General features: G+C 39.2%; 1 protein-coding gene across 2 annotated transcripts in view; it reads left to right on the top strand.

The window, feature by feature from the left end:
- The window catches only part of IQGAP2 (IQ motif containing GTPase activating protein 2), an 82088-nt gene that overhangs the window by 45974 nt on the left and 9765 nt on the right, over positions 1 to 26349 (top strand). The window contains exons 14-28 of one of the 2 annotated variants that reach the window (XM_066613458.1): positions 955 to 1097; positions 3249 to 3419; positions 3765 to 3848; positions 6605 to 6676; positions 6908 to 6977; positions 7133 to 7341; positions 10820 to 10969; positions 12242 to 12405; positions 12887 to 13111; positions 13866 to 14006; positions 14297 to 14381; positions 16537 to 16769; positions 18089 to 18221; positions 21590 to 21692; positions 25033 to 25174. In XM_066613458.1, coding sequence (XP_066469555.1) covers positions 955 to 1097; positions 3249 to 3419; positions 3765 to 3848; positions 6605 to 6676; positions 6908 to 6977; positions 7133 to 7341; positions 10820 to 10969; positions 12242 to 12405; positions 12887 to 13111; positions 13866 to 14006; positions 14297 to 14381; positions 16537 to 16769; positions 18089 to 18221; positions 21590 to 21692; positions 25033 to 25174 — 2125 coding nt within the window. The remainder of the gene's footprint in view (positions 1 to 954; positions 1098 to 3248; positions 3420 to 3764; positions 3849 to 6604; positions 6677 to 6907; positions 6978 to 7132; positions 7342 to 10819; positions 10970 to 12241; positions 12406 to 12886; positions 13112 to 13865; positions 14007 to 14296; positions 14382 to 16536; positions 16770 to 18088; positions 18222 to 21589; positions 21693 to 25032; positions 25175 to 26349) is intronic. The other variant, XM_066613459.1, reaches the window with a different exon arrangement.

Genomic DNA, 26349 nt, shown 5'->3' with positions numbered 1-26349 from the left:
TTTTCAGTTGTTTAAAGACCCTGTGAGGAGGGAGGAGCAAGATTTCTCTGTTTTCCATGCATACTCTTTAAACAAAGCAGGAAATGTGGGATATGCTGGGAATGATCTCAGTGAGCTCTGCATTTTGCATGCTTTGTTTAGAGCAGGGGTGTCCAAAGTTTTTGGCAGGAGGGCCACATCATCTCTCTGACACTGTGTCAGGGGCCAGGGAAAAAAAGAATTAATTTACATTTAAAATTTGAATAAATTTACATAAGTTTACATAAATTAATATATTAACGATGGACTTATATGAATGAATGAAGATCTTGTAATAGCTCAAAGCCTATAAAAGGTCTTGCACAAAGCAAGGCTGGCCTTTCCTTTGCTGCCGCTACTGCATCACAGATGTGAAACAGCAAGCAGTGGAGGAAGCCCTCATCCCACAGCTCATGCGAGAGATCATACAGTTGCCCTCACGCTGAGAGCATTTGCATTGAGCCAGTGCGGGCTCCAGCAAATCTCCAGAGGGCCAGAGGCTCATTGGAGACTGGGGGCTCCCTGAGGGCCGCATTGAGAGGCCTCGAGGGCCGCAAGTGGCCGCAGGGCCAGGGTTTGGGCACCCCTGGTTTAGAGTGCAGGAACTGGGGGGGAAGGGTTGGCACTGGCAGTGGTCAGCAGGGTTACTGGGCTGCCTCAAGACCAATAGCTCCATCTGGCCCTGCTTTGGTGATTGTGTTTCTAGTAGTACAGAGGCAGAAATCTTCTCTGCTTGGCAGATCTGAGCTTAGCTTGCTTTGTGGAGACTGCAGTGCAATTTAAAGCAGGCTTGATGTGACAGCTGTTCATGTGTCCTAGTGTAAGGCAGGCAGACCAAATGAGGCCATACTTCAGAGAACATGTTTTTGTGCAGAAAGTTCCAGGTATGGAATACAGAAGCAGTAACGATGCCGGCCTTTAAACATGTCCTTTTAGATCCTGATGAAGGCTCATGGATAACACTTTTAATGCAAGGGAGATATGCTTATTACTATAATGTGGAAACTGGAGAAGAAACTTGTGTACCGTCTGAAGAAATTGCACTAAAAACATCATGGCTGACTGATGAAGAGATCCAGGTAGGTTGCTTAATGTTTCAAAAATGTCTTTGTGATGTGCCGTTGGGTATCAGGAATAACGATTAAAGCAAAATGGAATCTTAAATTTAGTGGCAAAGGCAAAGTTGATTCTTTAAGAGAGCTCATAACTTCTGGTACCATTTATATTGGAATTGCGTTGCACAGAAGACACTACTATTTGTTTCTTAACTATGCATTTTAAAACTAGTAGCCAGTATTTATTGAGGTGATGATTTCTTCTGCATGATTAGCAATGCAGAATTAATCTTTTTAATGCTTATATAACAGCATATACCAAGGGGGGCTGGTAAAAAACAAATGCTGTAAATTGTTGTTTTTAAAGTCACAAAACTAATACTTAGAATAATTTGAATTTAGTCTTTTAAGTCTCCCGGAGTTTGAAACCTGCAGTAAATTCCTATGGGGGCAGGGAGGGGGAGGCAGCAATACGATCCCTGGGGGGAGGGCTGCAGGGACTGGGGTGCATTCACCAGTCCCTGCAGCAGCCGTCCTGGGGTGCAGGGAGCCCTGCGCTAACGTCTGCAGGGCTCCCCAAGTTGTCAGAAATGAAAGTGGAGCGATTGTGCTCCATTTCCAGTTTAGTGGAGGCAGGGCGTGATTGCTCCTCTTTCACTTCTGAAGCACCCCCAGGAGGGGAGGCTGCAAGAGGCTCTGGTAAGTACAGCTAAGCCCCTGCAGCCCCCTGAGCAATGCTATCTTGGGGATCATGCCGCTACTTCATCCCTGCATCCTGGCTGCCTGCGCCCCCCCTAAGGGGAAAAGGCCAGGGCCCTCAGACTGGGGTATTGTGTTGCCCCAGTCTGAAAACCTCTAGTCTAGGCAATAGATTTTGATAGCAGATGTCTAAGGCAGTTGTATTTCTCTTAAATTGTATTGTATTTCTCTTAAATTTGGAAATAGCAATGTGCTTTGCATCTTAAGAATGCATCTACAGGGGATTTTTAGAATGCAATCAGGTTTATTGGTGAAAATGCTCTATTTATTCTAGTACATCTTTCTTTACTACAGTTTGCATTATGAACGTCCATTGTAATGAATGACTTGTTACAAGGATGTTTACTGGGTTATTACTTCTGGATTGGAAATGGCTTCACACAGCTCTAGCATCAGCCCTGTTTTCCTTGAGTCAAGCTGAGCTCATTCTGACATTACCTTCAGAGTTTACATTTGGAGGCTTGCTAATAGCCTGGTTGCTTGTGGCAAGTTAAGAATGGTTTCCATGCAATGAAGATTGTATTCACTGGAGAAGAGCTCATCTTTGACACTGCTAAAATGTGCTACAACTTAGTGTGCTCTCGTAACCTAATGTAGGTAGGATCAGTGGCATAGCTAGCCACCCTGGAGCAAATTTTGAAATGCCCCCTCCCCCCCATAATATCATACCCAGAAGTGTTTTTACTTCTGGCCATGTCACACCGCTGCAGTTTTTTTAAAGCTGAGAGCTTGGGTGGGTGGAGGAGCAAGGGGGCAGCTGGCAAGTGGCGAGAGACCATGATAGCCGCTTTACCCAGGGAAGGGGGCGGCAATCACAGAGGGGGTGGTGCAGGGGATGCCAGCTAGCCCCCTGGAAGAATGTAGCCCAAGGCAATTGCCCCTCCGCCCCCCTAGCTATACCACTGGTTAGGATGGACTAGGGCTCTCATCTGGGAGCTAGAAACTTTTGTAGACTTATTCACAAGGTTGCTTTATGGCAAGTTTCATTATGTCATAAAAGGAACAGTTTCTTCTGAAATAGGCAAACTTGCAGTATGAATAACTGGTTGAAAAACCAGCTTTTTTTTTTTTTAATATTCTGTCATTCTTAACTGCCAAAAAATTTGAGGTGCTTTACACACTGGAGAAGTATGTCACTGCAGGGTGATTGCTGAAGTGACTTGGCAGCATTTTTTAAAATAAGGGTCTATAAAATATTCTTGTGCAGTCCACAAGATTGAGGTGGCTTTGATAAAATTCCTTGTCCCAGTCCATAGTGAAACTTTCAGTTTCAGAAGTGTTAAATGAAATGAAAAAGGAAGGATTTGGATTTGGCTGAAAGTCAGAGTGTAATTTAAATATTAAAATAGTTTTGACATGGCTTGGCATCTTATATCATGCCTGACCCCCTCCCACCCATGATCCTTTTTTTCTTAGAATATTGTTGGCCAGATTACATCAGATTACAATAGAGAACAGCTGTGGTTTGCAAATGAGGATCTGATAATTCAACTGCAAGCTCAAGCAAGGGGATTCCTAGTCAGAAAAAAATATAAGGAAAGAAAAGCATACTTCCAGAGCCAGGAGCCAGCAGTGATAAAAATACAGGTATTATTGACCACCTGAGGGTCTGACATTGCTTCTGGCTGTTGAGGGGAAAAAAATCTAATTATTAATGGATGTAAATACCAGTAGTGCATGAGAAAAAATAACCTAATTATTAATGCATTCAATTATCAGTAGTGCATGAGAAAAGAAATAACCTAATTATTGAGTAATTGGTTTTAGTATCGGTAGTGCATGAAAATATGGACTTGGGACACTTGTTTTTATGATGAAGAGAGAAAAACTTACTAGTCAGAAGGAGATATTTGCTAAGGGAAGAACCAGGTCCTCCTTATGTAATGTTCAGAATCATTCATTGTCTTAATAACACCTTCTTAATCCAAACAGGCATCCTGGAAAGGATATAAGCAAAAGAAAGCCTATTCTGAAAGACTTGAGATGCTTCAAAGAAATATTTCTTCTATTATCAAGGTATGTATATTAGTCTGTTATTATACAGCCCACACTTCAACAGCAAGTATCCTTAGGGTGGCTATATTTGGAGACCTGCAGTGCTAACTTTATGGTGATATGCTTTTGCTTTAATTCTTTCCTCCATGTGGAAGCACAAAGGAAGCACTGCAATAAGGGATTTGGGAGCAAGTAAGAGCTTCCTGATCTAGATGGGGGTATATTGTAGTGGTCAGATTGGAGGGTACATAAAAATTGCCCTAAGGGATTGCTTATCAGGTTTCACAATGTCAGTGGGAGCCAGTACAGTTTTAAGTAATGTGCACCAGGGATGGTATTATATAATATAATCTTGATTAAGGATTTGTCATGGATATAGACTTAATGAGTATCCTTATTCAAGCAGCTCTATACATTTCTGTACTTCAGGTTAACTTGGTATTTGTCATATTGTTCTGTTGAGTCCATTTGGCTCATTTGTATAAGCACCCCCACCTTGCTGGCTCATCATCCCCCAGTGAGTCATAGATGCATGTTCTATATAGGTTCCTGTGTGCTCTCCTGCCTCACAGATCACAGTATTCAGTGAAATAGCAATGAATAGCATTCAGTGAAATGCACAGTTCTCAGGGCAAATATGCCCTACGGTAGGTGCCACTACCCCTTTTAATAGCCATTCCTCCAGCTAAGGGAGAGCTGAAGGGCTATAGGCTTACTCCCCTGTCCTGGTAAACTCCGAGTCCCCCTAACTCCAGGAACTCAAGCCTCAACATTCTGGTTTGCTTCAGTAGTATAACTGAGTGGCTCAGGTTGGACTTAGATGGATCCATTTCTTTGTACTCACACAGACACAAGTCTGTAAATATATATTTAAAGAATGGTTATGTAGTCTTGAAAGGCATTCAATTACTTCAGAGAATAAATCGTTGTTGGCATCCTTCAGTCTTGGAAGACTATAGTATCGTGCTCTGAATGGTGGTTCTGGAACAGAGTGTCCTCTCCAGTGCGCGAAGCCTGGGTAAAGTAGATATGGAGGATAGTAGATATGCTGCATATTTCCCATGCAGCAAATCCCCCCTCTCCACATTGCTGAAATGGTCGAATGGAAAGGCAGAAGCCAAAACGGTTGGTTCCAGTGGCGTCGCAGGAGTTGCCAGAACATGACTGTGTTCAGCCATGAACTGCCTCAGGGACTCCGGCTCCGGATTTTGCCTCGAGGTTGACTCCTGAAGCCTTTTCCATAACTGGATGTAGCCACAAGGCAGTGGAGGTTTGGGATCCAAACCTGAGAGTTTTCCTTCTCTCAGATGAGCTGCCTTCCCAGGCTAACGAGTCCCACCTACCCGGTGGCTGTTTAGTCACCTCTTACGACAAGTACAGCCAAACTGAGGGCCTATTCTTATCCCCAGCCCCCAGGGGAACAGAGAATAAATACTTAAGCATATAGTACTTAAACAATAAAGCTAAGTTCCTAGAGTTACTTATTCCTACTTGAATATTCAAACACCTTATAGGCAAATGGTAGCTCTTCTGCTTGTCATACCAGGAGTGATACAGACAGACATTCATGATGGAATGGGGAGGGACAGACAGTGAGCCCCTTCCTACCCTAGCAACAGGCTTTTATAAGAGGTTCGGGCCAGCGGAATTTTCTGGAAGATGACCTCACTAGCAATGCTGAACAATCTTGATGCAATGCTGGACAATCTTGCTCAACCTCTCCCAGCTAGAGGATCAAGCTGCAGCTTGTTAGACTAATTGGAGATCTTGATACCAGCACAAGCAAGGTCGTTTATCATGCCTCTGAGCTCAGCCATTGCAAAAAGAACAGATGATCCTGCGTATTGTCTCATAACAAGTCAACTTTCCTACACCAGCTTCCAAAATGGCTTCTCGTCTACAAGATAGAATCAGATGTAGCTAGTGACTTTACCATGTTTGTCACAATATCTTCTGTAGAACACAAATATTAACTGCATCTGTATCAGCACATAGTTGGACTTTTCCTGGTAAACGGCCTGTAGAAGTTTGGTTGTAGCTTCAAGCTTTTTTCTACCTTCTAGTTCAGTTGTGGGCAAGTCTGTGTTTTGAGTTGAGCCTGCTAACTGACCTGAAGCTATTTTGCCTTTATCTCAGTTTTGTCTGTATCTCTTAGCTGATGATGTACATGTGCAGTTATTCTTCAAACTTGCAAAATACCTGTAGCCTTAATTGGAGAACTTAAAATGCATTCTAGACAGGGAACTGGAAAATTCTTAGCAGCTATCTGTCTTTTGCTTTTGTTTATAGGTCTCAGTTGAGTCTCTGTAGCAGCGTATACTGTAGGCAGCTGTGCACTGTTGCCTCCGCTTCTTCGTTGAATGGTACTTGTGAGAGTGACAGGTGCTGTGAGGCTTGGGCTGCCTTTGTAATGTCCTAATCAGACCTGTAAAGCGAGATCAGTGATAACATGGCAAAGGCCGGCAAAGCAGACTTTGACGAGCTTGCTTCATTTCTATGACAACTGGACAATAGCAGTCACTCATTCACTTCTTATTGTGTTGATTATTGGGAGCATGCAGAATATGAACAGTTGTAAAAACTGACTCCCCCCCCCCCCCCCACTGTGAACTTAGTGTGGTGGTAATGTCTGAAGATTTTTGTCCAGGCATCTTTTTGCAACATGTTTGACTGAAGCAGGAAAACTTGTCTAACCTTTGTAGCATACAGGTTTCAGTGCCATAATGTTGCATTTAGTTTAATGTGTGTATATTTCTTCTTTTTCATTTGACTTTCAGATTCAGTCATGGGTCAAAATGTGGTTAGCAAGAAGAGCATATAAGAAAAGGCTCCAGTACTTCAAAGATCATGTAAGGAATTTTTCCCCTTTCTATTCTCTAGTATGCCCTGAAGCATTTGCTACTTTTGGTTTGGCTGGAGAAAAACTTTGCAATAGACCAAATATGCCTCCTTACCTTTGAGGTGGGAGAAAGAATCAAATTTAGTTTGCTTGAAACGGTGTTCTATTCAGGTGGATAATATTGAATTTTGCAAGACTATCAGGAGTATTTCATATCAGATGTATAATCTGTGTCTTTCAGAATGAAGAAATTGTGAAAATACAAGCATTTCTTAAGGCAAACAAAGCTAGGGAGGATTACAGAACACTGAGTAAGTGCTGAATACCATTTTCTGAACATGAATAGTGGATAAATGGATATCTTTACAAGTATCTGCACTGATGTTGCAACTGTTTGAGAAATTTAAATTTAGAATGAAATGTCTAAAGCTGCATATTTTATTTCAAAGTTTTTCTTTACTTCTAGCTGGTTCCGAAAATCCTCCTTTGAATGTCGTCCGTAAATTTGCCTACCTCATGGATCAGAGTGACTTAGACTTTCAAGAAGAGCTAGAGGTTACAAGGTTAAGAGAAGAGGTCGTCACAAATATTCGATCTAGTCAGCAGCTGGAGAAAGATCTGAACCTAATGGATATCAAGATAGGACTGCTTGTTAAAAACAGAATAACTTTACAGGTAAGTGGAATTGATAAAATTAGTGACATATCATCAAGGGATGCAGGTTTGGTTAGGACTTTCCTGGGAAGTGAAATAACCATATTAAAAAAATCTGTTGTTATTTTGAAGAGTCCTTATACTGTTGCCTATTGAATTGAATTGGGTTGCTATCTAGTTCCTGAAACTTTACCACTAGGACTCAATTAACCCTGAAACAACAACAAAAAGTAGTTGCTACTATTTGCTGAATTAACTGTAGAAAGTAAATAAGATATTTATTTTACTTAATAAATAAATAAGATATTTATTATGGGAGGGGGAAAATTGTTGAGAGATTGAATTGGGGTATCAAGTGAAATGCTGCCAACTTTCATTATCTGACAGTGTAGCCCCCCCTAAAGGTTAATAGATCAACTAGTGGCAAAGGCCACTATGGGGTGAGATAACATTATTTGGGATCCTGCTTGCCACTCCAGATCAGAACATACAGTTTAACAAACACAACAAACATAAAATTGTTGTCTATTACTGTGAAATAAAATGACTAAAATGGTTCTAGCTCTATACATTTGGCTTTGCAGATAAAATTGGTATCTCTCACATGGGGTACAGAAGATACATAGCAAAAGGTAGTTTTGAGCTTAAAAACTTATTTTTAAAAATCCCTCTCTGCAGGTGGAGCATAGCTTCTGCTAATTCCAGACTGAAAGCCTTAACCAAAAGACTTGGCTGTACATTTATAGGAAACATAACTGGCTCCAAATTGGAGCCATTTCAGAAGAGGAGGGTGCAAGTGACTTAACCTAGGAGCCCTCTGCAGCTCTCTTATGGGTCATGCTGGCAGAAGCCTTCAAAAGCTACTTCCGCTTTTCAGAGGTTACTTCTGGTTTTACCAGAAGTAGCTTTCAGAAGCTTCTGCCGTCCATTCTGAGGCCCGTAGACGCAAATAAAATGGGTTGCCGGACCAGCACGACTCAGAAAAGGGCTGTGGAGGCTCCCTGGTAAGTCTTTCTGGCCAGTGGCATTGCATCCCACTGCAGAGAATGAGGTGGGTCATAGCATTGGAATGTGGGATGTTTGGGAAGCACTGCTCTAGATTCTCTAGAAATTTAGGTAGAGCAGACATGAGCTTGTACTAGCCAATATATCTGCAATGTCTACAGGAGAAAATGCACAGTGTGTGTAATTAGTTACATGCAACTTTAGAAATTAAGCAAGTCTGTCCCATTCATGAAGAGACTTAGGGCCCCATCCTATGCCTGCCTACTTAGAAGTAAGTCCCATTATAGTAAATGTGGCATACTTCCAGGTAAGTTGGACAGAATTTCAGCCTTAAAGGATTATCTGTCATTTCTCTAGTTTTACTGTTCCTAACTCTTTGCTGTCACTTGTCATCAAGGATAGGGTGAAGTATGTGAGTGTGATCAGGCCTGTAATTTTTCATGTGATCTTATGCTAATATCTGTGTGGCACTTAAAGTCTGTACTGTATTCCATGATTTGTTGCTATTTAATGGTTCACTTTCTAATTTATCTTTTTGAGCAATTGCTTATTCCTTTTTAGAGTTACAAATTTTCCTGTGAAAAACTGAAGATGTCTTGTGCTGTTCTTCCTGATGCTTCTTCCATTTCTCATTAGTTTTAAATTCTATCTCATTCCTTACTGCATTCCCCAGAACACAGGGTGATAAGGTACCAACCAGCACACATAGAAGAAATATACAGTACAAACCTTTGAGGAGACTGTAGCTCAGTAGCACAAAATACCCTGTGGCTACCAAAGATCTCCAGGAGGGGGGCTGGGAAAGACCCCTTTTTAAAGTGCTGGGGAGCCATAGCTAGTTAGTGTATACATTACTGACCTAGGTGGACTAAGTACACAGTCCTAACCCACTTTTCAGCACTGACATAAGGGCAGTGCAGCTCTGAGATAAGGGAACAAACATTCCCTTATTTTGAGCAAGCCTCCGTGAGTGCCACCCAACTGCAAGGATACAGCGCATGCCCCATTGGCACTGCTATGCCAGTGCTGGAAAGTTGGTTAGGATTTGGGCCTAACACAGTATAAAGTATATGAACCATGACATTATCTAGAATAACTCTTTGGCCCCATCCTTTGTTATAGTACTTTTGGGGCACTGAATGATCAAGGACCTGAGGAGTCCAGGAACCATATGGATCTTCTATAGTAGGGGTGCCCAAACCCCAGCCCAGGGGCCACTTACAGCCCTCGGAGTCTCCCAATCTGCCCACAGGGAGCCCCCAAACTCCAAAGAGCCTCTGGCCCTTACTGGAGCCCACACTGGCCTGATGCAGCTGCTCACAAGTGGGTGACTGTTTGACCTCTTGCTTGATCTGTGGGACGAAGGCACCCTCCATTACTTGCTGTTTCATGTCTGTAATGCAGCAACAGCAGTGAAGGAAAGGCTGTCCTTGCTTTGTGCAAGGCCTTTTACAGGCCTTGAGCTACTGCAAAACTATCATTAATTCATATAAATTTCATCTCTAATATATTCATTTATGTAAATTTATTTAAATTTGAAATGTAAATTAATTTTTTTCCCCCAGCCCCCAATAGTGTTAGAGAGATGATGTGGCCCTCCTGCCAAAAAGTTTGGACACCCCTCCTCAATAGGAAGCTTTCTAAAATGATCATAACAATATTCTCTCTTAACTGTACCTTCACCAAGGGACTCCAAGCAATGATTTATATTAGCTTTCTGATATTAGGTCATTGTAATTTCTAACAATCTTATTTTGCCAAATTACATTAAAAAGTACTTTGTTTAATGGATAGCCTAAATGTAATCGATAGCCTAAATGAAATCATGAAATGCCTTAGTCATTGAATTTGCAGTACCCGTGGCAACATCCCTCAACTGCAGGTATAATACAATAAAGTAAAATTAGCTTAATGCCAAAATATAATGTTAGATCTGATTTTGCTAAATGAATATTTACAGTGCCCCATAAAATGCATTTATATTTAACTCCCATAGAACCACAATGGGGGAATAAAATTTTGAAAATAATGCACCTAAGCATTATGGAAATTGGATGTGCTCTGCATCAAATAAATCTCCTTGTTTGACCTTCCTGATGGCAGGGTTGCGTACAGTTTCAATATCGTGAATCATGATTGACTATGTACCTGTCATTGCCTCATCTTTTTCCCTCCCTGCTCCCAGTCAGGTGTGCCTTTTGGCGGGTAAACTATTGAACATCTGTGCACTAGCCACCAACTGATCTCCATGTATTTGACCCTCTGCCTGCTCCTTAGTTTTTCAAAATTGTGTTTGAGAAAAATAACAAGGCACTCAGAACTAAGTTATGCAGCATCTTTACCACCTTAGTGATGCAATTTGTCTAGATATGACCTGGCTGCAGCAGACTGTTACAATTGCCCTAAATAGAAGCTCTTAGTTTTGTTTTTTAGGATGCTCATAGAACAGCAGTAACATTTGCATTTATTCTGGTGTCCTTCATTTTGTGTATAGGATGTAGTGTCGCACAGCAAGAAGCTGAACAAAAAAAGCAAAAATCAGATGGAAGAAATGGTGGCTGGGGATAAGCAAGGCATCAAAGGCTTGAGCAAAGAGAGGAGGAAAAAGTTGGAGGCCTATCAACACTTGTTTTACCTTCTTCAGGTGAGTTGCCTCACTGAGAGTTTTCACAATTTGTCTCCTATTTGGAAGATGTTAAATTCCTATTATTATAATGCTATATGGCACTTAACCCTCAACACTGATTAAGCCAGTGCTAATGCCCTCAGTTTCAGTTCACTTGTAACAGATATTGTTGCAGTATAAAAGACACAGGCTGTCATTTACCCAGTCTGAGTTGAGAAGCAAATTCAGGCACTGTAAATCAAGTGGCTGAGTGGGTTGATTTCTATAGCGTTGTACAAGAAAGAACTTGCTTTGTTTCAAAAAAGTATTCTATTTTTCATTTTAAATTGCCTGCTAAAGCATAAATTCTAGAGAATTTATCAGGTTCTTCCATGTTGTCTGCCAAAATCCTTTCACCAGCATTGTGTGATGTATGGTCCATGTTACACTTGCCACATTCTACACAAATCAAGCCAAGAGAAGATGCCCTTAGAGCAGTGGGGGAGGGGGCTGTATGCTATATAATATCTACTTCACTCTCAATTTCCCTTTAAGTTAAAAGGGTAGGTGTTGCATATGTAATCTGCAACTTGCTGGCATTTGCAGCTAAGCGGGAGAATAACCTTTGATCAGTGGAAAAGAAGACTTGGATGACAGGAATCTAGCAGGAGGCAGTATAAGATGACATTTACCTGTCTCTTAGAGACCCTAAGCTACCTATTTCACATGAAGCTAAGGGACTTTATTGCACACTTTTTCTTCTCCCTTTTTTTTCTTTAAAAAATATTGTATTTATTTACAATGTCATTTTAAGTTCGTTTGACCTCTTATTTCCCAAACCATTATTTGGCATTGGATTTTGGCAGGCTTGATATAGAAGAGTTAAATGTTGGGATTCGGTGGAACGGGATTCTTTTTTTGAAGCTAACAATATTGATGAGGTGTATGATGTAAAATTATGGGTGTGGCCCCTGGGCTTTTGCTGAGTGGGGAGTTTTTAACTGTATGTACACACCTATGTGCAATTATGAACTAGGAAAGATACAGTGTACTAACATTCTTGACCTGCTGACATAAACAGGAGGATTTTAGCATTGTCTGGGACACAAAACACAGTGAAAACATTGATTGTAGGTTCCTTATGGGTACTTAAAATCTTCTATAAGAAAACTTTAATCAGTCTTTGACACATGAATTGGTGTTAGAAGTATGCTCAGGACTGTTTAGGTTTCTCAACTAATAAAGCTTGCAGTGGAAAAATGCTGCCATTTATATTCATGTGCCCTTGTCATTCTAATTTTATTTTCATAGACTAATCCAACTTACTTGGCAAAGCTGATCTTCCAGATGCCCCAGAATAAATCCACCAAGTTTATGGATACAGTTATCTTCACTTTGTACAACTATGCCTCTAATCAGCGAGAAGAATATTTACTACTGAAGCTGTTTAAAACTGCCCTAGAAGAAGAAATAAAGTATGTATGTTAAATGAACCCAAGACACCATATTTAGTTAAGTTGTTTTTCTACATAATTGTTGCATCTATTCAATTGGAGCTGTCAGGTTTTTTTCCCCAATGTACTTCTTGCTTGTTTTGTGCCATACAGTGGGTTTCTCATGGGAGGCAGTGCTGGTCTGTTGTGTTCAGCTGACAAACACAGGTTGCTTGCCTCATATTAAGTAATGGGATTTAAAGCCTGATCTTTAAGGCTTTTTATTATTAAGGCTCAGATATTAAGTCTGAGCTAAAATGTTCAGTATGCAGACTATATTTTTTTTTCCAGAAATGTCTGCATTTCAGTTATCTTTGCACTGAATGGAATAGTACAGCAGGTAACATCAAAGAGTTGGTTTCTAGTGAGAGAATAAAAAATAGGAAACACTGTTTGGGCAAAGGCACAAGGACAAGATTCATATTTTCACTTATAATATATGCAACAATTTTCTTTACTACAGTTCCAAAGTAGACCAGATTCAAGATATTGTCATAGGAAATCCGACTGTCATCAAGATGGTTGTTAGCTTTAATCGAGGGGCTCGAGGGCAGAATACTCTGCGTCAGCTATTGGCACCAGTGGTGAAGGATATCATGGATGACAAATCTCTAATCATCAACACAAGCCCTGTGGAAGTGTACAAAGCATGGGTAAACCAGTTAGAAATGCAAACTGGAGAGGCTAGGTAAGTGTGGCTCTTGGGAAAACTATTTCTTCAGTACATGCAAGTTTTCTTATGCAAGTGCCTTCTCTCTTCCTTTGGATGAATCTTGACAAGTTAAAAATTTGAAGCATGCATGATGATCATTTTATTCTGAGTGGGCTGAAATTGTCATGGAACTCACTACAATGTTTATTAAGTAGACCTATGAATTGACAGTTTAAAAGTAGCATGTAAGCAAAACTCTGCTCCTAAATGGCTAGGAAGATTTCTAGCCTGCCTTCTTCCTATAAAGAAATTAATTTTTAAACCATATTTGGGCTTGGGTCTAAATACACTCAAATGTACATCAAAGCACTTGCAATTTTTTCATTCTAATAGTAGATAGTAGCAATAGAAGTGCTAAATTATATATCAAGAACAACATATGAATATTTTTTAAATTGGTTTATAAGGCAGTGCTTAGCTAAAGATCTCAAATGTTTCCCGGCCATGCACATCCAGCTGCTAAGAAACCCCTAACATAATTAACTTTGTCTATGTTGTTTGGACTATGGTAGCATCTTTTTGAATGAAAAGAATAATCTTTGAAACCCCAGTTAATCTATGGAAACTCTTTCTGTGGCCTGCTAGGATTTGCTCTAAATATTTATAAGAAATCTGTAGCACTGGCTGCTTTTACCTGTTGAATAGCTGCTAAATTAAAGACATTGTATCCTTTATTGTCTGGTTTATAAAAAAAAGAACTTAAGAATTCATTGTCTCCTTTTTTTTGTAGCAAATTACCTTATGATGTAACAACAGAACAAGCTTTGACACATCCTGAAGTAGTGAATAGACTGGAGCTCTCAATTCAAAACCTCAGAACCGTAACTGATAAAGTCCTTGCTTCTATATTCTCATCTTTGAATTTAATGCCGTAAGTGCAGGGACTGAAGAAGACCGTGGTGGACCTTAACTATTTTAACTACTGCACTTTGATTCATTCATAATGTCACTTCACCAGCAGAGGGAAGTATTCCCTTCACATCAACAAAATGAGATTTTATATCTAATAAAGCACATATAACGTAATTTTCTTATTTTTCTTCATGTCATTGTGTTTTGTTTCTAAAGGAAAACACACTGCTTTTTGTTGTTGACCTGAATTACTAGTTTTTCATCCTAAGTCACTTTCCACTTTTCTTTTTCATCTGTTCTTGCATGTAGTTATGGAATGAGGTATATAGCCAAAGTTCTGAAGAACTCGCTCCATGAGAAATTCCCAGATGCAACCGAAGATGAGTTATTAAAGGTAGACAGAGTGATTTGTCAGCATCTTGTTCTTCCCAAATACTTTGAACAGAAATTTATTTTGCATTGTAGAACAGTCTAACTCGGAGGGTAGGTGCCCAAACTCAAGTCTCTTAGAGAATTCAACTTGTTTTAATGCTGCTATGATTAGAATTTTTAAAGTATGTTAAGTACTCCATCTGAATTGGAGTTAAGACCAAAACGTTGAAGCATTATAGAATCATTTGTCAGAGGATTCACTACAAGCTATCAAAGTTCCAGGTGCGCTTGCGCTCACTCGCGCTCTCTCTCTCTCTCTCTCTCTGTGCTTCTTCCCTTCCTTGTCACTTCAGCTTCTTCCCTTCCTTGTTACTTAACTTTTGGTCTTTCATTCCCCCCTCCCATGCTATAAAATCTATATCTTACCTTTGCTCCATCTATGAGAAGCATAACTTGGGTTGTGTTGTGGCTAATGTACACAACAGCACAAGATTACCAACGGCCACTCCTATAGCAATGTAAGGTTTTAGCAATTAATTCCAGTACTGGGGAGAGGGAACCAGCTATGTCAGGGCTTTTCAAACTGGGGCGTTCCAACGCCCTAGCCAGAGAGCCCTGACCACTTTCTCCTTAAGGGGCAGGGGAGAGGCAGCAACGTGATCCCCAGGATTGTGTTGCTAAGGGGACTTCAGCGACTGGGATACACTCACCAGTCCCTGCAGCAGCCTGTCAGGGGTGTGGGGAGCCCTGCGTGACCTTCTGCAGGGCTCACTGGGGCTTAAAAAGTGAAACTGAAACTATTGTGCTCCACCTCCGCAAAACTGGAAGTGGAGCACAATTGCTGCACTTTCACTTTTTAAGACCTGGGGAACCCTGCAGACACTCGCACAGGGCTCCCCGCACTCCCGACAGGCTGCTACAAGGACTGGTGAATGCATCCCAGTCCCTGCAACCCCCTTAATGACATGATCCTGGAGATTGCGTCGCTGCCTCCCCCCTGCCCGGACAAGAACTTACTGCTGAGCTATGCCATTGTTCTAGGACACTGACCTAATTCTATAAGTTGCTGCCTCTGCATTGAAGCTTATAGGTTTGGGATCAACTTGTATGTGCTTTGTTTACTTCTGGTTCAGTTAGAATAATAGATCATCATAGCTGTTCTGTTTCCAGTACATAGCTTATCGGAACTCAAAATATTTACATCAGGATAGACATGCAGCTAGCTATTGTTTGGGCTTTTTTATCCTGCTGTGTAGGATTTTCTCTAAGATATATTGTTTTTAAACTGAGACAAACTGGCCTCAGTCTAGACATGTTCTCATTGTTTAAAATGGGAACTGCCTTGCTATTCAACAAAATGACCAACACTATCAACCCAGGGCTTGAAGGAAGGTGAAACAGAAGGTGGTACCTGGATTCAGTCCTTTTCCTCAGTCCCCTTCCGTAAATAGCTATACCAAAGCTGATCATCTGTTTAAGGGCACAAGAATTCTATGTTCACACACCCTAGATGCTGATAGATTTTTTTGTGTTAGAACATAAGAACATAAGAACAGCCTCACTGGATCAGGCCATAGGCCCATCTAGTCCAGCTTCCTGTATCTCACAGCGGCCCACCAAATGCCCCAGGGAGCACACCAGATAACAAGAGACCTCATCCTGGTGCCCTCCCCTGCATCTGGCATTCTGACATAGCCCATTTCTAAAATCAGGAGGTTGCGCATACACATCATGGCTTGTACCCCATAATTGATTTTTCCTCCAGAAACTTGTCCAATCCCCTTTTAAAGGCGTCCAGGCTAGACGTCAGCACCACATCCTGTGGCAAGGAGTTCCACAGACCGACCACACGCTGAGTAAAGAAATATTTTCTTTTGTCTGTCCTAACCCGCCCAACACTCAATTTTAGTGGATGTCCCCTGGTTCTGGTATTATGTGAGAGTGTAAAGAGCATCTCCCTATCCACTCTGTCCATTCCCTGCATAATTTTGTATGTCTCAATCATGTCCCCCCTCAAGCGTCTCTTTTCTAGGCTGAAGAGGCCCAAACGCCGTAGCCTTTCCTCATAAGGAAGGTGCCCCAGCCCCATAATTTTCAAGAACTTGTGCTACTTTTGTAAAATCAAATCATGAATAAACCTAAAAAAAGAAAAATCTAAAAATGTGTTTCTTCCATAGATTATTGGAAACCTTCTGTACTATCGATACATGAACCCAGCCATTGTTGCACCTGATGGTTTTGACATCATTGACATGACAGCAGGTGGGCAAATCCACTCTGATCAGAGGAGGAATTTGGGTTGTGTGGCCAAAGTCCTTCAGCATGCTGCCTCAAACAATCTCTTTGAAGGGGAAAATGCACATCTTTCATCAATGAACAGTTATCTTTCTCAGACATATGAAAAATTCAGGTATGTACTAAAGCAAATAAGTGTTGCACAGTAAGTTGTAGTGGGCAACATGGATGAAAATCACCTTGGATTTATAGATTTCTTGTAGGTTGGTACAGCTGAATTTGTTTTCCTTTGGGAAGATATACTTTAGAAAACAAAAAGATAAGCAAAACATGTTTTGTGCAGCTCCATTTCCTGCTTAATGTTCCAATTAGTGACATGATTCATGTGATGCAAGCCCACACAGCCCTACACCTTGATGATTAGATTTGATCAGTTGAACAAATATGAATGTATGCTTTGAATATTATTTTGGGGATAGGTATTTTTCAGTGGTATGTGCTGTTGTCATTCTGGATTTCAGTTAATTTGGATTGCACTCCATGCTATAAAACCATGGAAATAATAAGTTTATGTATACATGACTGCACCTGTGGGGGCATTTCCCTATAGTGCATGTACTTGTAAGTGGGAAGACAAAGGAATTCTTATAGGATAAGGTAAGAAATTACATGTGCAGAACTGTGTTGTTCAGTACATGCTTTTTTCCACCTTTGGAAACATACAGGGTACAGTGGGTTCATATGCATACATCTGGATAATAGTTTCCAAGCTTAGTATTAAGGTCATTGTCAGGACTTAGTCAAGGGTGGAGGGGATTTCTCCTACCTTGAGTGTCAGCTTCCTGTAAGGTTCAAGGATTTACCTTTGGTGGATTAGATGGAAGAGCTCGCCCACCAGCATTGTGGACAGTGAGAGCTGATTCTTCTGAGGGCCCTGAGCCCTTGATAGCTGCTCAACAATGCTGCACACTGACACTGATGGCCCAGTCCTATACAACTTTCCAATGCTGATGCAGCCCCGAGTTAAATGAACAAATGTTCCCTTGCCTTGAGGAGGCCTCTGTGACTACTCTCCACCACAGGATGCAGCGCATACCCCATTGGTACAGCTGCATCAGTACTGGAAAGTTGGATAGGATATGGCCTGAACCTGGTCGTTTGACTAGTTAACGGGCCGCAGTTGCACCGCAGCCGCTGCTGGTCCCTGCACACCTCTCTCCAAGCCACTGAAGCTTAGGGGAGCTCTGCTCCTCTAGCCTCTATAGGCTTTTCTGAGTCTTGCAGAGGCAGCACGCAAATGCATGACAGAAAAACCTCTGGAGGCGCACAGCTTTCCCTTGTATTCGGAGGCTTTGTATAGCGTCAAGCCTTGCTTGATGACAGGGGTGCTGGTCCGCATCCCAATTGCTAAGTGATACACAACTGTACTTAATTTTTGATTAAGGTATTTGTATTGTTTAGGTTTTGTCTTATAAAATTTTTGTCCGATTTTAGGAATTTTTTTCAGGCAGCCTGTGGTGTTCCTGAACCTGAAGAAAAATTCAATATAGATGAATACTCTGATATGGTGACTCTTAGCAAACCAGTTATATATATCTCTATTGAAGAAATTATCAACACTCACTCAGTAAGTCCATGTAAAGGGGATGCTAAAAGCCTTGAAATAGCAACTACTAAATCTGGGTTTTATTTTTGGTGAAGAATGGGGAGAGAATAGGAAGTTGGAAATAAGCTAACTTTCCCTTAAAAATGTTTGCCTGTTTTATGAACGCCTGAATTCTAAGCACATCTAATTGGAAGTAAGTTTCTTCTGCAATGAGTGGGGCGGTAAATGTGTTTACTATTGGAGTAATTTAGTGTTTAGTGTTTGAAGTAAATGTGTTTAATATTGGGGAAGAATAGAAACTACAGGCTCACTATCAATCAGTATTAAAAGAAAATAGTCTAGTATATTTAAAAAAAAATTCCTCCAGTATCAGGGAAGACCCAATTTTTGTATACTGTGGATACTAATACTAATGTAAAAATACTTATACATTTTTTCCTAATTCTCATCCCTCTCCGTTTTTGGTGCCCTTTGAAGAGGTTATAAGAATTCTCCTTTTCTTACGTTAATTATTTTTTTTGACTTTGAATGTATAATGTTCTCATTGCCTTGATGTGAAAAGTGACATTTTCTCTGAGAAAAATGAATGGCAGATCTCGCAAATCCTTCTGTATCTTGGAAGTGCTATTACATCATGGAAACGGGTGATTTAGGATAATATTGGTGTCCTGTGAGTTGTTTGTGTTGGATAAGGAACAGATGAATTACAAGAAAAGCACTTTTTAAAAAAAACGTGACTCACATCATCCTGACAGAGATGTGAACCATATGGTCCTTTCAACGGAGATACATTGTGTTTCTCCCAGAATTGCCATCTCCAAAAAATCTTTAGCATTTGCCTTAACTTGATTTTATTTCAAAGTACCAAATAACTTGTATTTACTTCAGATGTCATGACTAACTTGTAAACAGTGTAACTATGTAGTAGATATTCTATTCTTCAATCTGTGTACATCAAATATAGATTAAAATATATATGGCTCAAACTGCAACTTCAGCATGAATGTTAAAAAAATTTTTTTAAAAAATTCTCTGTTGCTTTTTGAAGGAATTTAACATGTTAATGTGCTTAGACTGTAAAGTAAAACCCTCTGAAAGTTAAGTGATGCCAGATTTATAATATCCTACACAACTGTTTCTCATTTTCTTCAGGAATTTATTTATAATCATGTGTTTAATAATCTCCATAGAACTGTTGCACAAGAGGAAAGTATAATGGGTAGCTATGCAACTTTACACATGAGTGAAGTTGCACTAGGATAAGCAAAGTGGGTTACAGGCAGAAGTTCCCTACTGCCAAAAAGTTGCTTCTGCTGTGGGAAGGAGTTCTTTGGATGAAGCATGGTTTTATTAGCGCAGCAGACTTGTAGTGGTTTAACTGTCATTTCTTCTCCCCAGGAAATGCCAGTACAGGGAAGCCCCTATATCCAAAGATTCACTTATCTTCAGGTCAGGTCCATGGGGCCCCCCTGCATGTGCCCCCTGCAGAGGCTAGGGGTGCTTTGCTCCCCTTGCCTCCAGAGGGTTGACCGAGCCCAGCAGAGGCTGAACACATCCATCATGGCCTCTGCCAGGCTCAGACTGAGCCTTACAGCAAAAAAAATTCCGTTTTTTAAAAAAAAACAGAAGTGACATTTTTAGGAGGCCCAAGGAAGCCTCAGATGCCTCAGAATAAGAATATAAATATGCCATGATTACTCGTTAATCTAATTATGAATACTGTGAGCAGCCAAGTCGGTTGGCAATCATTATGACTAAGCGGTGTTTGAAAACAGTGTTACTTATTTTACTCAGAAGTAAGCCCACTGTGTTCAGTAAGACTTAGGCTGTAAACCTGTTCACTGGAAAAAAAATACCTCTATGACACAACCACTCAAAATCTTTTGTTAAATCTGAGAAAATCCAATCAAAATGTTAGCTCCAGTTCTGCTGTTGCTCTTGACAACTGTGCTTTTGAAATGATACAGCCTAAATATGGAGACCCTAGGAGAATGAAATGTTTCCTGCATTGAGTTGTTTTCTATATTTTTAATGTCTAGCCCTGTGCCTTTGTATAAGGACTATGCAATGCTGTCCTTGAAAGCAGGATATTGCTGGCAGTTAACAATACATGTTTTTATTGTTAAATTTCTAAACAAAACAACGTTTCTGACTAATAGCTACCATGGAAGGAGTACCTGTTAGGTATTACCTTTAAAATAGTAGCAGTTTGCAGTGTCAGCTCTTAGAAAAAGCAAATTTTGAACTGTCAGATAGCTAGTAGGTTTCCTATCTTATTCTAGGTAATTTGATTTGTGAGAAAAGGAACTCTACTTGCAGGAAGTTTGTTGGTCTGGTCATACTGTTCACCCTTATCAGTGAACCAACCTATATTTCAAACATGGTTTTTATGACCTTGTAGAACCATTCCTTAACTGAAGAAACACAGCTGCTGTGATTATTTGTAAGTTCAGATGCATTTCCTAGGACAATAATACTGAGTTTTGTGTAAAGAACATGGGTGATAATGTAACGCTAACATTGTGTTGTGTTAACCTTCTTCTGAAAGCACTGAATTGAGTTCACTGCCTTTTACTTTGTTAGTAACAGAATATTCAATTATATTTGCCTTGTCTAACCAATTTTGAATCTTTTTTTGGAGCTTGTAAGGTTTGCCCATTGATCTGAAATTTGCACTACTATTTTGAAGGATTGCTCAAGAGGTTGATTCCTTTTTGGTGGACAATCATCTTGATTCCAGGATGAGAAGCAGATGGTTGCTTGCCAAACAGAACTGTTACAAACACAATGTAGAATCAGTGTTCAGATTACAGGAGAAAAACTAGGGGGCCTCCATGAAATCCCTGAGCCCCAACCTCCTGTCTTCCCTGTTTTGTGATTTGGTTTTTTAAGTAATTGGTTTTGTGATTTGGTTTTCTGTTTTTGCTTTGTTTAGAAAAGCATACTTTAGAGGCCCAGTGTAACACTGCATGTCCCTTAACTATATTTAAGAGACCAGGAGCAGATTGCAGGATCATGCATTCTGTACCTTCTCTTGGGTAAACTCTTATCTATCATTTCCTATGCGTGTGTAAAATGTATATCTAGGGATTGATGAGAATACACAGTTCATTATCAAGTCAATGTGGTGTAGGAGATTGCTGTTTGGCCCAAATTTGTACATGTGAAATAGAGTTAATTTTTTTTTCCACTGCTGTGATAGTAATGAATGTTACATTGTTCTTCAGGTTGAACAACATGTTGATTTTTTTTTCCACAGTATCTTCTGCTGTCCTTATTCAAGTATCTTGTTTTGTATTTTACAAGTGCATTTCTATCATGAAACATGTATGAGTAAATATTAGCATCTGGTAATATGTCTGGTTTTAAACAAGATTTATTTTTTCCAGCTATTGATAGAGCATCAAGATGCCATTGCGCCTGATCCCAATGACACTTTGAATGAAATTCTGCAAGGACTGGGGGAAGTTCCTGATGTGGAGACTTTCCTTGGTAAGCCGCCAAGACAAAGTAGTTTTAGTTTTAGTTGAAATACTGCACCTAATGCATACAGGGGCTTAAAAGAGATACATAGGCATTGATCTAGTGGGTTACTTGGTTTGATGCACGTCTTCATGGTTGGTTTATTTTTAAATCCAAATTGGTTTACTGACTTTAAGTATAAATGCATTGCGACTGTCCACACGATTATTCTTTTGCATTTTCTGAACGTCTGTGGTATTTTCTGGACCTGTTTTTATTTCTATACTTGATATTAACCAAGAGAAAGTTGCAACTTTTTAAAAGCCATTTCTGTCCAACGCTGCATATATGCAACAGGGACCAAATGTGTACACCTGTGGGCTGGGCAAAAATGGATTTAATGCAATGTAAAGAAGTGTAGTATGAGACATGATGGAATTAGTTAGTTAGGACTCAACTGTTACATTGTGTTCTGTGATGTTTCTCTTTATGCCAATAAAGGTTCTGATTCATTAATAATAATCTTATTATTATTTATATACTGCTTTTTAACAAAACAGGTTCACAAAGCAGTTTACAGAGAAAAATCAGCTATGTGAACCCCGAAATTAGCATCTAGTGCAGCCATTTTCAATTCTCTTTTTTTATCTAGTTTGTCGAACATGACACATTTACACTGAAAAGAGAACAACTATAATAAACTATAATAAACATTTTAAAAAAGTAAAAACTATATACATTCTAATGGTGTAGCAAGAGCGAAGCCCAAAAATTCTAACTACTTATATTTTTTATATATAAAGTCTAAACATTAACATATGTTAGTCTATATTATTATCTAATCCTTTAAAACTAATCTTCAAATCCATAATACATAAATTACTATTTTCAATGTTTCAAAAAGTCAATAATTGGTTTCCAATTTTTCAAGAAGTTTTTTGTTCTCTTTAAGTAAAGTTGTGAGTTTATCTATCTCTGCAAAGTTCATAAGTTTTGTCCACCATTCTTCTATCGAGGGTATGTTTATAGTCTTCCAATATCGAGCATAGAGTATTCTGGCAGCGCTTATCATGTACAAAAATAAAACTTCACTTTTTCTTTCCACCTATTCATCTGTCATACCTAATAAAAATACTTCTGGCTTCAACTGTACATTTGTTTTTAAGATCAGCTGTATCTGTGCATTAATTTGTAACCAATATTCTTTTACTTTTGAACACGTCTACCACATGTGGTAAAAGGTTCCCTCTTGTTTCTTACATTTCCAACAACTATTGGACATACTTTCATACATTTTGGCTAGTTTACTTGCTGTCACGTACCATCGATAAATCATCTTTATATATGTTTTCCTCAATGTTAACATTCAGAGTAAATTTTATCTGTTTTATCCATAGTTTCTCCCATCTGTCCATTGAGAGTTCATGGCCCACATTTTTCGCCCACTGGATCATGCATTCTTTGACCTGTTCATCTTCTGTTTAAAATTTCAAAAGCAATTTATATATTTTAGATATTACTTGCCTATCTGATCTTAGTTGTTTCTCCAATACCGACTCTCCCTCTTCAAAGCCATATAATTTTTTTATCAGTTTTAAATCTTTCTAATAGTTGTAAATACACAAACCATTGGCAGTCAAAACCCTCTGCAATCAATTCTTCTCTAGACTTCAACATACATTGACCTTGGTTAAAATTCAATATATTCTTTTACAATAACCATTTGTCTCTTTGTGCTATTCCCAAACCAAAATGTGCTTCTTGTGGTTGAGAGTAGGATTTTATTATAAAACCTCTTTATATAACAATTCCATATCTTCCACAGTGCATTTCTAACATAAGGATTCTTAAATTCCATATTCACTTTCAACTTATCATACGAAAGATATCCGTGCCAACCAAATCTTAAATCATATCCTTTTAACTTCAACAATTTTTTATTTTGCAGCAATAGCCATCCTTTAAGCCACAGAAAACAACATGATGCATAATAAGTCTTCAGGTCTGGCAGTCCTTAACCTCCTCTTTCTTTTGCATCCTGCACAATCTTAAATTTCACTCTCGGATTTTTTCCTTGCCATATAAATGCTGTCACATCTTTCGGCCATTCTTTAAAAGGTTTATCAGAGAGTAATACTGGTATGTTCAGGAAAAGAAAAAGCATTTTTGGTAATACATTCATTTTGATTACGGATATCATTCCCAAAAAAGATAATTTCAACCTTTCCCATCTTGCAAAATCTTTTTTGATTTCAAACTTTAACATAATTATTTTGAAATAACATACAATTCATATTTGTCAAAACAATACCTAAATACGTTTTTCCACTTTGAACCTGGTTTTATTCATCAACTTTGATTGGTCTTGTATGTTCATATTTCTGGATAAAATTTTAGTTTTCTGTTTATTTATCTTAAATCCTGCTAATAATTCAAATTTCTTCAACTTAACCATCAACAACTCGATGTCTTTTAAAGGTCTTTCTAAGATCAAAACCATATCATCTGCAAACGCTTTTAATTTGAAGTATTCATTTTTAATCTTTGCGCCTTCTTTCATCTTGTCTGATATCTCTACACAACACTTCTAAGGAAAGTATAAATAAAAGTGGTGACAGTGGACATCCTTGTCGTGTTCCCTTTTGGATCTCAAACACTGTTGATAGTTCTCCATTTACCACTACCTGCACAGTTTGTGTTGTGTAAATTGATTTTATCCATTGAATAAAATTCCCTCAAATTCATCTTCTCTAAGTTGGTAGTGCAGCCATTTTCAACCACTGTGCTGTGAATGGTCCCTAGGTGTGCTGCAGGAATTTGGGAGAATTTGGAATTTGGGTCCTCATTTATCAATAGGAACATTGGGGGATGTGAGCCCCCATTGAAAGCACAATGTGCCTTGTCAATTGTCAAAAAGCTGATGGTGTGCCTTGACATTTTTAGTGCCTGGCCAGTGTACCGCAAGATGAAAAAGGTTGGAAAATCACTGATCCAGTGTAACCTTCAACAAGCAGAATTAAAGTTATCAACTGTCTTTTGCTGCAAAATTATCTCAACATATTTGGGCACTGCCTGCTAAATTGCAGAAGACAAAGGTGTGGCTGAAGATTTCTTAAAGACAGGGTAGAACTATAGGACTTCAGTGCTCTGCACACCTCTTTTCTCCTCCCCATTCACCTGCTTCTAGAATTAGAATAAACTATGCAAATTATGCCACTGCAGGCATATCTGCTTCTTATATAAAGCTGCTGAATTTAGATTATTTTGGGAAAAAATTAACAGCAGAATTATTGTAATGACTGTTTAGTCCATTTTTGTTTCTAACATTAATCTTTTCTTTTTTTACAAATATATTTGTTTCCCTATGCAGGAGAAGGAGCTATTGATCCCAATGACCCTAACAAGGAAAGCACTTTAAATCAGCTTGTAAAGACAGAAATATCTCTTTCGCTGACCAGGAAATATGATTTACGAGAAGGTGAAGAACAGGATATCAAAGGCCTAATGATTAAGTATGTAGCATTAGCAAGACTCAGCTAACTTTTACTGATTTTCACTGTTTTTCAACTTTTTCCACAGAAAAACATTTTATTAAACATGAACTTGAGATGTGATATACACTCACAGTGCGTGTTAAGAGAGATTTTGTATTTCTCAGTATGTTTCCTGGGTGGGTTTAAAATATCTACAACATTTTTTAGTGAATCCGAACAGAAATTAGAAATTAAGATTCCATTCCTATAAGTGCTGACGTATATACTGACACTGATGGAAATTATGTGAAACTGTGCTTAGCACAGTGGATTTTGAGCCAAACTAGGCATATGTGTAAACTCATGCTTTACAGGGGTGTTTCCTACTAGAAGCACCTCTTATTTAAAAACTCCCATATGGAGGAATGGCCTTGATCAGAACTGAGGTGCATGGGGAAGGGGAGGTTCTTTCTCCCCCTGTGTGCTGCTTTAAGTGGAAAACAAAAACATTGGCCCAACAATAGAAATGATATTGCCCACAAATTATCACTTCATGAGAGCAATTTTTGGCTTCAAAACAGTGATCAAACTTCATTCTCCCTATGAATTTTTCCCAATTAGGGTTGTGCATCTCACCTCCGCCGGTTGTTTAAACAAATAAGAGGCACTTCCACTTAGCTATATATGCACATGCATTTTTTTTTTATTTTCACTCTTTGTTGTTAAATACTAGGTTGTTAAATACTAGGCAAATGGCCTTTTCTGAGAACCCTGTTATATACTAACACCATTTCTGCACCTTATTTTTGTTGGTGATCACATTGGATTGCTATATCAAAATGCAGTGTTTCTTTTTGTGACAGTGTCCAGATGCATTTTGCAACAGGATGCAGTTTTAGACAGCTGCAGAAAAACACAGTAGTTGTTCTAGGATAAGGTTTTATGAAAAAGAAAATGAACAGTAGGATATACGTAGATTACACTTTTCAGGAAACTGGGGGCCACATCTATTTTGGGTTTAACAGTGTAAGAAGGAAATAACAAATTGTGGTTGAGAATTTTTTTAAAAATACGTATATGTACTCTGAGTAAGTGGCCAAAGTAGGCTTGTACTTTTATTCTGTGCTGCGATTTCTAGTTAAAAGCAGAATAGCTCAGTTTGTGCCTCACTTGCTTTTTTGAAAACTTCTGGTATTCACAGAAGCTTATATATT

This window comes from Tiliqua scincoides, chromosome 2 (genome assembly GCF_035046505.1).
Source record: "Tiliqua scincoides isolate rTilSci1 chromosome 2, rTilSci1.hap2, whole genome shotgun sequence".
Lineage (NCBI taxonomy): Eukaryota > Metazoa > Chordata > Lepidosauria > Squamata > Scincidae > Tiliqua > Tiliqua scincoides.
This window is presented reverse-complemented; position numbering and strand designations above follow the sequence as displayed.